Source organism: Camelina sativa, chromosome 10 (assembly GCF_030686135.1).
Source record: "Camelina sativa cultivar CO46 ecotype springtype chromosome 10, ASM3068613v1".
In the NCBI taxonomy this organism is placed as follows: Eukaryota; Viridiplantae; Streptophyta; class Magnoliopsida; order Brassicales; family Brassicaceae; genus Camelina; species Camelina sativa.
Genome location: NC_141889.1, coordinates 1,557,345 through 1,572,835, shown reverse-complemented (window position 1 = coordinate 1,572,835; position 15,491 = coordinate 1,557,345). Strand labels below are relative to the sequence as shown.

Here is a 15,491-nt window from a genome sequence, read left to right as displayed (position 1 = left end):
TTTTTTTTTGTTGGGACAGCTGTTTAGAAGTGAGTTATATTTGTACTTATTATCTGAATTAAAACTCCAGTAGAATTATTTTTGACAAAATTATAATTATAGTTATATTTATTATGTACAGTATATGTTAATTGTTGAAATTCGTTGGTTTAAAAAATCCAATAGAATTCCATGGATCCTTCTGTAGTGGATTAATAAGTATGAAAATCTCCAAACAGCTAAGCCTAAATCTTTCTTTGTTTAAAAATAACAATTAAAGATTCTCAATTACTCGATTAAGACACTAATCACCACCACAATCTTTACGATTAAAACATTCAATGGCAAAACACAACATGGACGGTCCAGAAAACACTCACGTGGAGTTAAAAACTAGATATACTTTCTATAAATATAAAACAGGAGTACAATATGTTGTCTCTCTTTGTTAATTCCTTCGCCACTTTCGAGGTCCAACCTGTCTCTCTGGTTCCTACTACATCCCAAAACACGATTAGAGCTTTAAGCACATGGTTAGCAACTAAACAAATCTTGTCATTAGCTCCTTCTTACTATTATAAATTTCCGTAAATAGATTTTGGAAACGTGGCATTGCTCTATTGAGTATTGACTCAAAATGCGTCCCCGGTGACAGCTAAAAGAGAAGGCTTTTCTAGATTGATCTTGGGTTTGGTCCTAGATTCGTGGGGTGTGAGTTTTTAACACAATATTTTTAGAAAATTCTGTTAATTAGTCTTATTTTTTTTCACTAAATTTTCAATATTCTTTCTATTTTGGTTCCTGTAGCTTTAAACGCCATCTTGTATTATTTTCATGGTGGTCCAAAGTAGTACCTGGCACAACATAGAAGCATGAGATTAGTTAATTAATAAAGTTTTTAATCAATCGAAGTATTTTATACAATTGATATATTGGTAGATATAAAAGCTAAGTAGCTAACCAATCAGATATGATATATTAGCTTCTAACTAACTATCATAAATACCAAATCTTTAACATGTTCGATTCAATATTTTAAAATTCATCTTCTTTAACATTTCTATTGGTAGAGTTTGAAATTTCAATTACTTAAAACCAATAGTTGAAATTTGACTTTGTGGTGAATAATTTAACTATTCTCCAAACATATGCTTTTCTTTTCTTCTAATTGTAACATTATGATTTGATAATTTTCATGCAACTCCTTTTTCCTACTTCGTAGGTAGGATATTAGGTTAATTTGACTACGTTAGAGATCTAAACTAGTACGCTTTCGAACAAGTCAAAAGACACCAATCGGGTTAGCCACTAAGAAAGCGATCATCATACCAAGTCATTATAATACTCTATAATATAAACACTCATGCATAACGAAATGTTTCCCTGTTCATCAAATTTAGGTTGTGGACTTGCAAAAACTTTTACAAAACGAACTTCAAAGAAAAAATGAAGTGAGTCATTCACAACTTTAGTGATTTATTCGTGTTATCAAAACGAAATAGTGTTATACTGTTATTACATATTAAAATTGGATACAAGCAATAATTTGTTGCCATTGAAAGGCCCAGTATGAATAAACTATTTTGGGGTTTCTATCAAACCATAAACGGGCCAATATTCTTTAAGCCCAAATATGACATACAGTTGACAGTTCTAACGTTGGACTCCTTGTAACAAACTTAAAGTCTTAATAAACCCATATAATCAACTCAACAACATTTGACCGTGACATATACGGCCCCGTCTTAAAAGACCTGAGTGTGAAGAGTAAGATAATGTAAACTGTTAAATCTTTACTTAAGAGTCGTGATTAAAATTAAAAATAAATTAAGTAAAGTGTTAACAGCTGATTTGTTTTTATTTATTTGAAATTTTAACTAATCGAATTATTCGTTGACGGGGATTTTGGGAGAAAGATTCTCGATGGGGAAAGGAGGCGGATGTGTTCCGAGCAAGAAGAAGAAGCCGTCGTCACTCACCACCACCACCGGCGATGGTCCCGGAATCGATGATAACAACGCTACTGGTAATGCTCCGATCCAAATTGACGATGATCGAACGACGGCCACGAATACTGCTGGAACAACTACGCCGGCGATTACCACCACCTCTTCCGCTGCTGCTGCTGCTAAGATCTCGTCACCGCTCAAGATCTTCGTCGTGTTCTACTCGATGTACGGACACGTCGAGAGTTTAGCGAAGAGGATGAAGAAAGGAGTGGATAGCGTCGAAGGAGTGGAGGCGACGCTTTACAGAGTCCCCGAGACGCTTTCTCAGGAGGTTGTTGACCAGATGAAGGCGCCGGCTAAGGATTTTGAGATTCCGGAGATCACGGCGGCGGAATTGGCGGCGGCTGATGGTTTCTTGTTTGGATTCCCGACTAGGTATGGTTGTATGGCTGCGCAGATGAAGGCGTTTTTTGATTCGACGGGATCGTTGTGGAAGGAGCAGAGTCTCGCTGGTAAGCCTGCTGGATTCTTTGTCAGTACTGGGACTCAAGGAGGTGGCCAAGAGACTACTGCGTAAGCTCTCTCTCTCTCTCTCTTTATACCATTTGGCATTTGGTTCTCTAAACTCTGAAGTAGTTCGATTTGCAAGTACAAAGTATTCAATTGCTATAATCATGATAGAGTCAGTCACAATGTGACATAAATGCAACCTTGAATGTTATGTTTATAGGTGGGTTGCTAATGCTTAAAAGTTTGTTGTGGTCAGGACTTTGTCTTGTACTTTTGAGGAAAACTTCTCTGATGAGATGGCTATTAATTCTTCTGGTGAAAATTGCTTGCTTGGTGTTTGATTGCTTTCTTTGAGTCTTAACTTGTACCATTCAATTCTAGGGATCCTAAGTGAAGTTTTGGTATAGAACTTTAATTGAAACTGGTCAGTGAATAGTACCCTGTTCTCTGTTGGTATAATAGGATTACGTTGTGCTAGGTTGGTGTTCGATGTAGTAAGGGGAAGTTTATGAGAAAATGTATTATGAAGTTTATTAGATAAGATTCTCACTTTCTCAGCACCAAAAGTGTTAAATTTCTGGACATGAGAGCGTTGCATTCTATGAATTTGCATGTGTTCTTTAAGATCTGTGACAGATTCTTCAGTTATCATTTGTATTTCTTTAGAGGCACCTTCAGCTGTTTGACTCTCCACGATTTATGGAATTGATTCCCATCTTTTTCATTTTCTTTTTGTCAACTTGGCTTCTGTGATATAAGTTTGATTGCTTTACACAAGTATTTTTGCACTTTGTTATATACTTTTGGAGAGTATATATAACAAGTGTGGAATCTTGCGTCACATGGTAATAATTCGTATGCTTCAGCATCATAAAAGCATTTTGCAGTTGGGATCCTTTATTTTGCATTTTAATGTCAGCATTGAACACTTGCGCTGATTCAATGTGGTGTTGTTTGTTGCAGTTGGACAGCAATCACACAGCTCGTGCATCACGGGATGCTATTCGTACCCATAGGCTACACATTTGGAGCTGGAATGTTCAAGATGGATTCGATCCGTGGAGGCTCTCCTTATGGAGCAGGTGTGTTCGCTGGTGATGGGTCAAGAGAAGCAACAGAAACAGAACTGGCGCTTGCTGAACATCAAGGAAACTACATGGCTGCAATAGTCAAGAGACTTGCTCAACCTTAAATGAAAACAAAATTGGCTTTTTTCTTTCTTTCTATTTTCTCTTTTTATTCAATCCCTCCTCCTGCTAAATAATCATCACATAAAAAAAAAATCCTTTTTTTTTTTTTTTTCAGTTTCATCATAATTTCTTTCTTTTATGAGTGTTTTTTTTTCCAAGTTTCGCCATTATCCAAGAACCTTGGATCATCATCATCATATGGTTCTTAGTTCTTACGTTAATGGTTGTGTGTACATGTTATATATTTTTTTTCTTTTGATTATTATTTGTCTCTCGAGTCTTCATTATTCTCCATAAAATAAATATTTGTTTGATAATTTTTTTTTTTTGTAAAAAATATATTTCTTTCATTGGAGTTGTTGGTTGTTTAACGAATGTTATTATCAAACAGTTTTTATTCTTTACGAAAATACTATAATTCACAAGATCGCTAAAACATAGGAAAAATATATTTAGGTATAGTTGCGCCAGCCATTAGGATTCCTCAGCAGACGTAAAGTTAATAACTTGTGTACAAAACATAAACAACTGTTGTATCTTGTCTGTACTTTTATTATCTGCAGCTGCATCTGTGTTCGTCCTCGAGACATATCAAATACCGAAGCAGGCAAAATCCTTCTCTCAACTCTAAACGTCGCCATGTCCGAGACTACTCTCTCTTCGTTGAGGTCACTGATGGCCTCTCACTCTCCTCCTCTTGATGCTTTGGTTGTCCCTTCCGAAGACTATCACCAGGTATTTTTGATTGTTCGAATTGAATTGCCCCTTTTTTGATTCATGATCCGATCTTTGATTACTTGATTATACTTCGACTACTGCTTAATCATGTTTTGTTCATAGATTTGAGTGAAAAGTTCCGATTTTTAAAAATTGTAACTAATCGAATCGTGCTTTTTTTTTTTCAATTTCCATCGACTTCAGAGCGAGTATGTTTCAGCACGAGACAAACGCCGTGAGTTCGTGTCTGGATTCAGTGGAAGTGCAGGTCGGTTCTGTTTTTGTATTGTTCTGATTCGTAAATCGTTGATTGAATCCTTGATCGAGATTCTGATGAGACACTTGAATTGAATTTTGATGGCGGATTGATTATATATGTATACACAGGTTTGGCACTAATCACGAAGAACGAAGCAAGGCTTTGGACTGATGGTCGATACTTCTTGCAAGCATTGCAACAGCTTAGTGACGAATGGACGCTCATGCGTATGGGTGAAGATCCTCTTGTTGAAGTTTGGATTTCAGATGTGAGTCATATCATATACAAATTAGTCATATCAGACGATAAAATTTTTGAGATGTGTCATTGAAGTTTGTGTTTTGTTTTTGGGATCAATTGTAGAATCTACCTGAAGAGGCAAATATAGGTGTTGATTCATGGTGTGTCTCGATAGATACAGCGAATAGATGGTGGAAATCTTTTGCCAAGAAGAATCAGAAACTGGTCACGACAACAACTGATCTTGTGGACGAAGTTTGGAAGACTCGTCCACCTTCTGAGATGAGTCCTGTTGTTGTCCATCCCTTAGAATTTGCTGGCCGTTCTGTTTCTGATAAATTGGAAGATTTGAGGTCAAAGCTTAAGCAAGAGCGTGCGCGTGGTTTGGTCATCGCTGCTCTTGACGAGGTTGCTTGGCTTTATAATATCCGTGGAACTGATGTCGCTTATTGTCCAGTTGTTCATGCGTTTGCAATTCTTACAACCAATTCTGCGTTTCTCTATGTTGACAAAAAGAAAGTATCTGATGAGGTTAGGCTTCTGTTTTTACTTTTGGTAGTATGCATAGTTTTGTTTTAGCTTGTTTTGTAATTTCTGAATGTTCTAATTTTGTTATGAAGGCAAATGCTTATTTCAAAGGGCTCGGTATAGAAGTCCGGGAGTACACAGATGTGATCTCAGATGTGTCATTGCTTGCTTCGGATCGACTTGTTTCTTCATTTGCCTCTAAAATTGGTCAACCCGAGGGTACAAAGGACATGGAGATTGATGTTGACCAGCCTGATCGATTATGGGTGGATCCTACGTCGTGCTGCTATGCACTTTATTCGAAATTGGATGCTGATAAGGTTCTTCTGCAACCTTCTCCTATATCCCTCTCAAAAGCCTTGAAGGTAATCATGAATGCTCTTTGATATTGGTGACCTATCTTAGCGTTTCATTGATTTTTTCTGTTTACTTATATATTGCTTCATCCCACTTATGTCAGAATCCGGTTGAGCTCGAAGGGATCAAGAAGGCACATGTTCGTGATGGTGCAGCTGTTGTCCAGTACCTTGTTTGGCTCGATAAACAGGTATTAGACAGAAAATTTAATAACTTTTTCAATCTTTAATACTATGATATAGATGATTGTTTTATGAACACTCATCTTTGTGAAACCACAGATGCAGGAGCTCTATGGAGCCTCTGGATACTTCTTGGAAGCCGAAGCAAACAAAAAAAAGCCTTCGTAAGAATCTTTCTCCTTTGTTTGATCTTGCTCTACATATTTCCATTGTTCATTCCGTAATGATTTTTGCTTATGGAGAAAAATTAATACACAGAGAGACCTCTAAGCTTACTGAAGTGACTGTGAGCGATAAGCTAGAAAGTCTCCGAGCTGCAAAAGAGGTAATGTTTACATACAACATATTAACAAATGTTTCTTCTATCGTTCGTTTGTGTAAGTACATGAAAAAGTTCAAATGGTTTGATTCAAATCAACTCATATGTGAATCACATTGTTCTTGTTCTTCATGTGTTGCAGCATTTTAGAGGTTTAAGCTTTCCTACTATATCTTCGGTTGGTTCAAATGCTGCTATCATTCATTATTCACCAGAGCCAGAAGCATGTGCCGAGATGGACCCCGACAAAATTTACTTGTGTGATTCAGGAGCACAGGTTTGTATCACATGGTTGAGTATATACTATAAGCTTCCTTTGTATCTAACTTTAAACTCTTTGCTTTGAAATATTTATATTGATGTCTTTGTGCAGTATCTTGATGGAACAACTGATATAACCCGAACAGTCCACTTTGGAAAACCTTCAGCTCATGAAAAAGAGTGCTATACCGCAGTATGTGCTTATAGATGATAACCTTATGAAGACTGCGGTCATACTTATTTCGTATAACCAAATTTTCTAATATTATGTAATGTGCTGCATCTTAGGTGCTCAAGGGTCATGTTGCACTTGGAAATGCTCGGTTTCCTAAAGGAACAAACGGTAACTTTTATGATCTCTGTTACTTAAGTTCTTTTCTAACTTGAGACTTCGTGGTGAGGGAAGATTTAATCTAACTATTGATCCGTTATATGTCAAATTGGCTTATATTTGAAATTACAGGTTATACTCTTGATATTCTTGCTCGAGCTCCTTTGTGGAAGTATGGCTTGGATTATCGACATGGTACTGGTCATGGAGTCGGCTCTTACCTTTGTGTTCATGAAGGCAAGTGATGAGAAACCTCTTTTTGTTCTCTCTTTCTTATGTATTATATATCAACAGTAATCTATTTGAGATTCTAAGTATCAACTAACTTTAAATTATGTGTTGGGACTTATGCAGGACCTCACCAAGTTAGTTTCAGACCGAGTGCTAGAAATGTACCACTCCAAGCTACCATGACTGTAACAGATGGTCCGTGTGCAACAAAAGCTTGGTATTTCTCTCGTTCGGTTATCACTGATCATATTTTAAGAGCCTGGTGATTTTTTGTTATATTGCAGAACCTGGTTACTATGAAGACGGGAACTTTGGTATTAGGCTGGAGAATGTGCTTGTTGTTAATGATGCTGAGACAGAATTCAATTTTGGCGACAAGGGATACTTGCAATTCGAGCATATCACTTGGGTACATGATCGTTGTCTCTCTTCTGGTTTCTCTTATCAACATGCATATCTGAGTTACTCTGTATCTCTCTCTCTTCAGGCACCGTATCAAGTGAAGCTTATCAATCTAGACCAGTTGACAAGGGAAGAGATCGATTGGTTAAACACATACCATTCGAATTGCAAAGACATCTTGGCTCCGTTTATGAACCAGACCGAAATGGAATGGCTCAAGAAAGCTACCGAACCTGTAAGTGTATCGGCTTAGTTCCCTCCAAAATTTCTCTTAATTAGATGTTTTATCAATGTCTTCTTCACTTCTCTCACTAGTAAACCAAAACATTCAAGTCATTACTATTTCCTTTGTTTGCATTCAAAGCTCCTGTTTCTTGACCACGTCGTGTCTTTGTTATTCCAAGCTTCACGGTTCTTGAACAGTTCGTAAAAGAAAATATTATATTTTATGGATTTTGTTATTCTTAAATTGTCATTTTTTTTTTGCATATTAGTTTTGGATGAAGTAGGCAGATGGAATGTGAGTCTTATTAAGAGCTTCCTCTGCTGTCTTCTTCAGTTCCTTAGCATTCTTTCTCATATCATTTTCGTTTTCTTGATCCATCACTCTCTTTACCATTTCAACAATCTCTTCCTTCTTTACAATCCCATCTGCAACATTAAGCCGCGATGCAATCTTTAGCTCCTCTGAAACCATCCACGCGTTCATCTTCTGTTCTGAGTATAACGGCCAAGCTACCATTGGCACACCGTTCACAATACTCTCCAAAACTGAGTTCCATCCACAGTGAGTCACAAACGCTCCAATTGATTCATGTGCTAGGATCTCCTCTTGCGGAGCCCATGTCCGGACTACCAAACCAATATCTTTGGTCCGGTTTAGAAACCCGTCGGGTAAGAATTCGAGTGTTTCTGTCTCATTCTTGGTTTTGTCAAACATTGATGCTGATGGGTCGTCTTCAGCTGGTGGTCTGACGACCCAAATAAACCTGTGGCCGGTCAGCTCCAAACCGTATGCCAGCTCGTTCGTCTGCTCTGCGGTTAGTGCACCACCACTTCCAAAAGAGACATAAACCACTGACTCTTTGGCTTGCAAGTCAAGCCAGTCCAGCACTTCGTGCGTTAAACCCGGTTCTGCTCTTCTAACCAGCGGTCCAACAGGGTAAACCGGCACACCTCTCATAACCCGACCAAGATTCTCTGGATCCATGAAAGACCCGATAGTCATTTGCTCGAGACTATGCCACGTATTCACAAACACACCGTCTGCAGTTATCACCTCAGCTCCAATTCGCTTAGACTCGGCGAGTTCTCGAATATATTTACTCGGATCTTGAACCTTGTCAAACTTAACCGGGCTGCATCCCGGTATAGGCAATGCTCCTATGCTACTCAGATGCTTAAACAATGTACCCTTGTCAAGACTCGCCATATAAACCGTGAAAGCTAGAAACCAAGCACTGGTAGTAACCAGAACATGTTTCCTCGTGATCTCAAGCTCCTCAGCCACAGCTAAAGCTTCTGTGCCCAACAAGTCAACTACGAAAACCCTAGGCCGCGGCTCTAGCCCCATAATTGCAGTCCTGATATCGGGTATTGCCATCCTCATCATCTCTGCTAGTTTAGTTAAAAGTGAACCACTCATGTCTTGACCCGAAACATCAAGTGGAATAAACCTGATCACGAATTTGGGACCTGCTTCCGTTAACGTTTTTCCAACTAGGGATTTCGACCGTGGGACATCGTCTGTGATTAGGAAGACGGTGATACGGTCGAACCCGTGGTGGTTCAGGAGATGTTTGCCGAGTTCTAGGATGGGTACGAAATGGCCCATGCCCGGACTAGCAACTAGAGCTCCGTGAAGTTCCATAGTAATTTGCTTTCTTTAATTGGTGAAGTGAGAAATGTGTTTGGTGATTGGACGGATTTGTGTTGAATCATATATAGAGAAGATTGAGATTGCAGTTATCGAAATGGAGGAACATCTCAATGCAATAAATTATTTAAAACGGATTGAAAAATCGTAACCCCAAATTATATAAACATATACTTAGGAATCATTACTAATTGAACTGAAATTTGATTTAATTTGTTTTTCCCCTAAATGTAACGTTTATACTCTGTACCAAGACAGTAAGACCTAATATATAACAAATGCAATGTTTATTCATTGCTTAAACTACTTGTGTTTGAGTCGTCGTTTGTTTTGCGTGTTACGATGGTGTTTTGATGAGATGAGCTAGACATAGAAACATGTATCAAGATGTGTTTTGTTTGTTTTACCTTATTTTGGACAAAGCTACGAAGTGCAATCTCATGACCTGTAGCTGACGTATCACTTGTCGCACCACCAAAGTAGCAAAATTATCAATAATTATTTTGTTTTGGTCATCAAAATTTTACTAGATCCAAACTAAATAACTATATATAAAAAGAAGCAACCCAGCCTCGAGTGCCTCACGTGGACCCAACGTGGGTCATCTCGTAGTTCCCTCATCAAATGGGCAATGAAAATGTCATGTATCGTCCAATTACGACAAATAGGGAACAAAAAAAGGTTTTTAATACAACATGCGATAATAACAACAATAGGGGTATATAGTATTAAACTAAAAATACAAACAAAAAAATTATAATATAAGTGCAAATTGTTAGAAGTAGTTTAGTTGTTTAGGTCCCATCAAATAATATAAAAAAGACAGACCACATGGTAGGGGTCCATTATCTTCCGCTCGTGGAGCTTTCCTTTTATATCATCACCTAACTTGACAAAACAAACTAAGCTAACAACAAATAATTCAGAACCAAAAAAAAAACTGGAAAGCAAAATGGTTTTCATAATAACTATATCTGTAAAGATAAAAATAGCTTAATACACTATTAAGTTCTCTCTACAAATTTATCTTTCCCAAAACCCAATCTTTTATCCTGTGATCAACAAACCCCATATTATTTATCTCTAAGAACATTTTAATGCACCATCATCACAGTGACAATTTAAGTATAAACGGTGAATGTAAACGGTATGTTAAGAGGTTCGACCCTTTTTGACCCATCCTCGGCTCTTGCAAGCTCCGGCTCCAATGTACTGTACAATGCTGAAGATTTGCTCTGTTATGGTCACAAGATTTGCTCTGACTTCTTCATGGGTTGATTTTTTATTCAGCATCGGGTTTTAGTGCCACCGAGAGTGAGTTCAAGATCTTCAACGCCAACTTCATGAATCATTTCACCTTCCCAAGGCTTAACTGTTCCATTCTCGAACTCAAACTCTGCACCTCTCCCATTCATTCCCCAATCTGATCTTTTCATATCAATGACCATCGATGTTTGCTTAACAAGATTAAACGTTGGTGAAGTAGGAGCCGTAGATTGAAAATTAATCCACCGCCCTGAATCCTCGATCGAATCCTCCTCTGACTCATCACATTCAGGTATCGTAGGTGGTGTTTGGTGACCAGCACGACGAGTAGGACTAGATGGAGCTGAGATAGCGAAAAGCGGATGCCTCAAAGCGTGTAAAGACCCGCCGCCATTTGGTAATAATTGTTCTGAAGTGAGTTTCCGCTTAGAACCACGAGAAGTAGGAGAAGACAACGGAGGAGTCACAGGCGCACTGTTGGATATCCTAAGAGGTGGGAGGTTTGCAGGAATAGAAGAAGCGATGTTGTGTAAAAACGGTAGGAGTAGGTAAGAGGAGTGGTTCCCGTCGTAGCGAGATGGACTAGGGAATGAAGATGAGACTGGACTTCCGTGGTAAGAAGGTGCAGGGCTTGGAAAAGCTGATGATTGTGGACTTGGTTGGATTGATGAATTTGTGCTCAAGTTTGTAGGTGTCCCTGACATATCTGATGCTGCTGCTGGTGGCTTAAAACCCTGTTTTTACACAATTCAAGAACCAAACCATTTTTAGTAACTCTAAAGACTATATAAATCAAAATCTAACACTACATGATATACAAAAGTTCAACGTCAAAGTCAATGATTGAGCTCTAGTCTAAGAGAAATCCCCAAATTTCGCAATAATCATACTAATTGTTCTTCTATAGAATTAGCTAAATCTAAAGCAGAAACCAACAAATCTAATCATGAAGACGAGATCTCAAAATCGTTAGTAACCAAAATTGGGGAATTTTTTTGAAAATTCAACCCAATCGAACAGTAAGAACTCAATTCTAAATCGCAATTCAAGTGAATTGAACTATTGAATGATTTCAAAGGAAAGCTGAGATTCCGATCTAATTCAAAAAAAAAAAAAAAAATTGAAATCGGAGAAGAGAGAGAGATTAATAATAGAAGATACCTTGCGATAAGTGGTGCCGTCGTCTTCAACGATCCAACCAGCTTCGAGACAAAGAGCTTTAAGAACCTCGTTGTTATCGCAGTGTTTAGGAAGCTTATAGTTACCTTGAGCTCTAAGACCAGAGTAAATCTTAGCAGTGATAGCTCTTCTCCTCCTTTCTCTCTTCTTATTGTTCTCTCTCTCTTTCCACGTCGGAGTTCGTCCTGAAGATCCTCCTCCTCCTCCTCCTCCTCCTCCATCTACTCCTCCTATTCCTCCGGCGGCCATTGAAAATAAAAAGTTATCTGAGAATCTCTCTCTGAAGTCTTTGTCAGAGTAGCGCACGAGGGAGAGAGAGAGCGTGAGAGAGATACAGAGATGAAGAAGAAGAAAGCTTTTTCTTTGTTTTAATTTTTATTAGTAACTTTTTTTTTTTCCGATTTTAATTTCATTTGTCACCGCACGTGCGATCCAGTGTCTACACGTGGGATCGATATTTTTTTTTGTGTGTGTGTTTGGAAGTCAGCTTACACACGTGTCCAATTAGTTGTAACGCACGAGCTGTGGTCCCCTTCCCCTCTCCTTCCTCTCTTGTTCATTGAATTCGTATCTTTCTTTCTTTTTCCCTTTCGTTTTTTTATATATTAATTTTGAGTTTTATTTTTGTTTTTGGCACAAAAAGCGTTGTGAGAATAATAAACCTGGATACGATAATAATTTGCATTGGTGTCAAAGTTTTTTTTTTTAAATGACGACAGAAGAATTGTATATATTGTAACGCATGAGAATATACAACTCATTCACACAATTTTATTTATATATATGATTTGTTCAAAACGGTCATGTTGGTGGAAGTTCAATAAGGATAACTTGATTAAAAAAAAAAAAAAAAGGATTAGGGAAACAAAACACCAATATTGGACATCGTGGTCGGAGCACGTGCGGCTCCAGTTAGGCGTGAGCAAAAAGACAGGAAGCAGAATCACCAGCTGGGTGACTCCTCCTCATGCCCATTATTATTTTTATAAGCCAACTCATTAATACTACTAATTATTTAACAACTCCTATTTTACTCATTTCTTATACTACTGCTTTTATATTTCAGTTGTAATTATTATTGCATACCCAATCATATTATACAGTTTTTGGACAATTATTAAGAAGTATATTAGTAGTTTAGTACTACTACTTTATTCTACTGAAATTTTGAAACACGTCTTCTCATTCATATTCACAAATCTTTAAAAAAAATATAGTACGAAATTAAAAAAAAAAAAAGACAAGAAAAATGCAACTATAACTTAATAATAAGAATATAATCGGTGATGCAAGAAAAAACCAATCTGTCAGTGAGTTTGGATCAGATCATTCACGTGGGGAGAATCTTTAGCATAATCTCAAGTTGTACGGCGTGGCCACGTACATTAACCTTACTTTTAATTCTTCATTTTTCTTCTAATTCATCGTGCGGCGTCCATTAAGTCCTCTCTATTTTGTTCAATGCATCGGTCAATGTTTGTGTTTATTGCGTTTTATAATTATTTGTTCACTATAAAACGTTCGGTTTGTTTTTTGGCAATTGGCCACACACAAAAATACTTCAATTTACAGATCATTTTTCTGTATCGGTGATATGGAAACGATAGAACAAGACTTTCCAATATTTTGTTTTAAATATATAGTATTTCAACATCTCAATAGAAATTAACTCTGTTGAGTACTTTTTAAAAAGTAAGTTTATGGAAACGATAGAACAAGACTTTCCAATATTTTGTTTTAAATAGTATTTCAACATCTCAATAGAAATTGAGTCTGTTGAGTACTTTTTAAAAAGTAAGTTTATGGGGGGGGGGGGGGGGGGGGGGGTACACAGTTTCTAAAGCTTGGATTTACTTCAAAAGTCTAAATGGTTTTTACTGTTTATATATTAATCGTAGTACAAAAGTTTCGAGCAACTTTAAAGTTTGTTTTCAAAGTTTGGATTGGTTCTGATTAGTGATTATTATGGTTCTTTAACATAATAATTTCTCTCATCAAACTTGTTTTCCACCATTTAATTTTATATTACTCTTTTTTTGTATTTTTATTATTTATTGTTACAAATTTTGTTAAAAATCAAGCTAACAACTAATTATATTTCTCTTGTGTGGATAATTTTCGTTTGATGCGCGATATCATTTCATCTTACAATATACACCCACCGGCTCACCGGCTCACCCTACACATTCATCTATACCATCCGCATTTTCACACCCTATATATTATCACGAATCACGACATACCCCTATATACATTTATCTCATCTATACACACCTATACCCTAAACATTCATCTATGGCATCCACATGCACATCATAATAATATCTCATCTATATATAATACACCCTATATACATTTATCTCATCTATACACACTCACCCACACCCTAAACATTCATCTATACCGTCAACATCCACATGCACACCCTATCATTCATCTATACCTCCACATCCAACACATTCATCTATACAACAAAGTACATATACACATATTTTACAAATACATACGTCACACACACTTCACATCTCTTGCAAGCAATCGTCACACATCATACTCTCAATCAAAGTATGGCATTCCCAAAGACTCTGTCATTACACCGCCTGGACCTTCAAACAATTTGAATGTGAGTGAGTGGATCACCTTCCCATTTTACACACTCCATTCGAGTTAGCGTGTTCTTCTTCGTAAACTGCAAAATCAGCCGAATAATTAATTACCCTTTAAGAAATTCGGTAACTTACATGCATTGTGTTTATTAATCCAGAAATACACTTATGCCAAAATAAAAGTAAATAGATTTCAGACTGTATAACGCCCTTTAAAAAAAGAATTCATAAACTGCAAAATCAGCCGAATAATTAATTACCCTTTAAAAATTTCAGTAACTTACATGTTCATTATTGTGTTTATTAATCCAGAAATACACTTGTGCGAAAATAAAAGGAAATAGATTTCAGACTTGTACAACTCCATTATTGTGTTTACATGAAGTCGAAAAATTATATTTTTTTTCACATAAAAATTTTAAGAGTCTCTAACAAAAGAAACGACCCACGAGAGATTAACTAAAAAAGCAAACAAAACAGAGTTTTAGAATTCAATTTATAACTTCTTTGTTATCATTCCCCCAACACATGCAAATTACTGAAGCACGACAACACTATGAGTTCTAATGAGTATTTTGTTATGTCCTAAATATATATCTCAAATTTTCCTTTTTTCAAACTCCGTAAAAAAATAAATGGAAAATTATGAGAACATTGTAGTTTAAGCAAAGAAAACAAAGAATCAGACCAAAAACGTTACCTTACAGGGTGAGATGTCTCTTATATATGGCTCGGTGAATGAGAAAATCAGGGATAAGCTTGAGAGTAGTAAAGCAGAACAGATCATCACAAGAAGAAAACAGAGAGTGTTGTTGGAACATTTGAATAGAGGAGTAAGTAAGAAGATTTTTTTGTTATGTCTGAATGTTGGAACATTTGAATAGAGGAGTAAGTAAGAAGATTTTTTTGTTATGTCTGAAAGAAGGGATAGGAGAGGTGTATATATAGAGATTTCTATCTAACGGTCAAATAAGTTACCGTTTTGAGTGAAAGAATCAAATAATTAAAAAAAAATAGAGATTACCGTTCGGCAATTATTCAAAATATATACGTGCAGATAAGTTACCGTTTGGGTGATTAAGAATTTTTTTTTTAAAAAACAACAAAGT

General features: G+C 36.8%; 3 protein-coding genes, 1 long non-coding RNA gene and 1 pseudogene across 5 annotated transcripts; 2 read left to right on the top strand and 3 right to left on the bottom strand.

Annotated features, from left to right (window-relative positions):
• Positions 1-1,583: 1,583 nt before the first annotated feature.
• LOC104716462 (putative NAD(P)H dehydrogenase (quinone) FQR1-like 2) lies at positions 1,584-3,978 on the top strand. The gene is made up of 2 exons (XM_010433838.3): positions 1,584-2,501; positions 3,402-3,978. Exons 1-2 carry the CDS (start codon positions 1,903-1,905, stop codon positions 3,628-3,630), a joined length of 828 nt encoding a protein of 275 aa, XP_010432140.1. The 5' UTR covers positions 1,584-1,902; the 3' UTR covers positions 3,631-3,978.
• A 134-nt stretch (positions 3,979-4,112) lies between these two features.
• On the top strand, positions 4,113-7,924 carry LOC104716460 (aminopeptidase P1). The gene is made up of 15 exons (XM_010433836.3): positions 4,113-4,363; positions 4,550-4,613; positions 4,733-4,872; positions 4,968-5,375; positions 5,465-5,737; positions 5,833-5,919; positions 6,011-6,075; positions 6,170-6,236; positions 6,373-6,507; positions 6,604-6,684; positions 6,780-6,834; positions 6,955-7,059; positions 7,177-7,248; positions 7,338-7,462; positions 7,541-7,924. The coding sequence occupies exons 1-15, from the start codon at positions 4,268-4,270 to the stop codon at positions 7,706-7,708; spliced, it is 1,941 nt and encodes a 646-aa protein (XP_010432138.1). The 5' UTR covers positions 4,113-4,267; the 3' UTR covers positions 7,709-7,924.
• On the bottom strand, positions 7,892-9,325 carry LOC109126910 (UDP-glycosyltransferase 72C1 pseudogene; annotated as a pseudogene). The gene has a single exon (XR_015568735.1). The product of XR_015568735.1 is annotated as a UDP-glycosyltransferase 72C1 pseudogene (transcript).
• Positions 9,326-10,287: 962 nt separating this feature from the next.
• LOC104716458 (BES1/BZR1 homolog protein 2) lies at positions 10,288-12,172 on the bottom strand. The gene is made up of 2 exons (XM_010433835.3): positions 11,759-12,172; positions 10,288-11,331 (listed from the first exon to the last, which is right to left on the bottom strand). Exons 1-2 carry the CDS (start codon positions 12,023-12,025, stop codon positions 10,618-10,620), a joined length of 981 nt encoding a protein of 326 aa, XP_010432137.3. The 5' UTR covers positions 12,026-12,172; the 3' UTR covers positions 10,288-10,617.
• Positions 12,173-13,882: 1,710 nt separating this feature from the next.
• LOC104716457 (uncharacterized) lies at positions 13,883-15,299 on the bottom strand. The gene is made up of 2 exons (XR_756053.3): positions 15,083-15,299; positions 13,883-14,465 (listed from the first exon to the last, which is right to left on the bottom strand). It is a non-coding gene; the product is annotated as an uncharacterized LOC104716457 (long non-coding RNA).
• Positions 15,300-15,491: the final 192 nt, after the last annotated feature.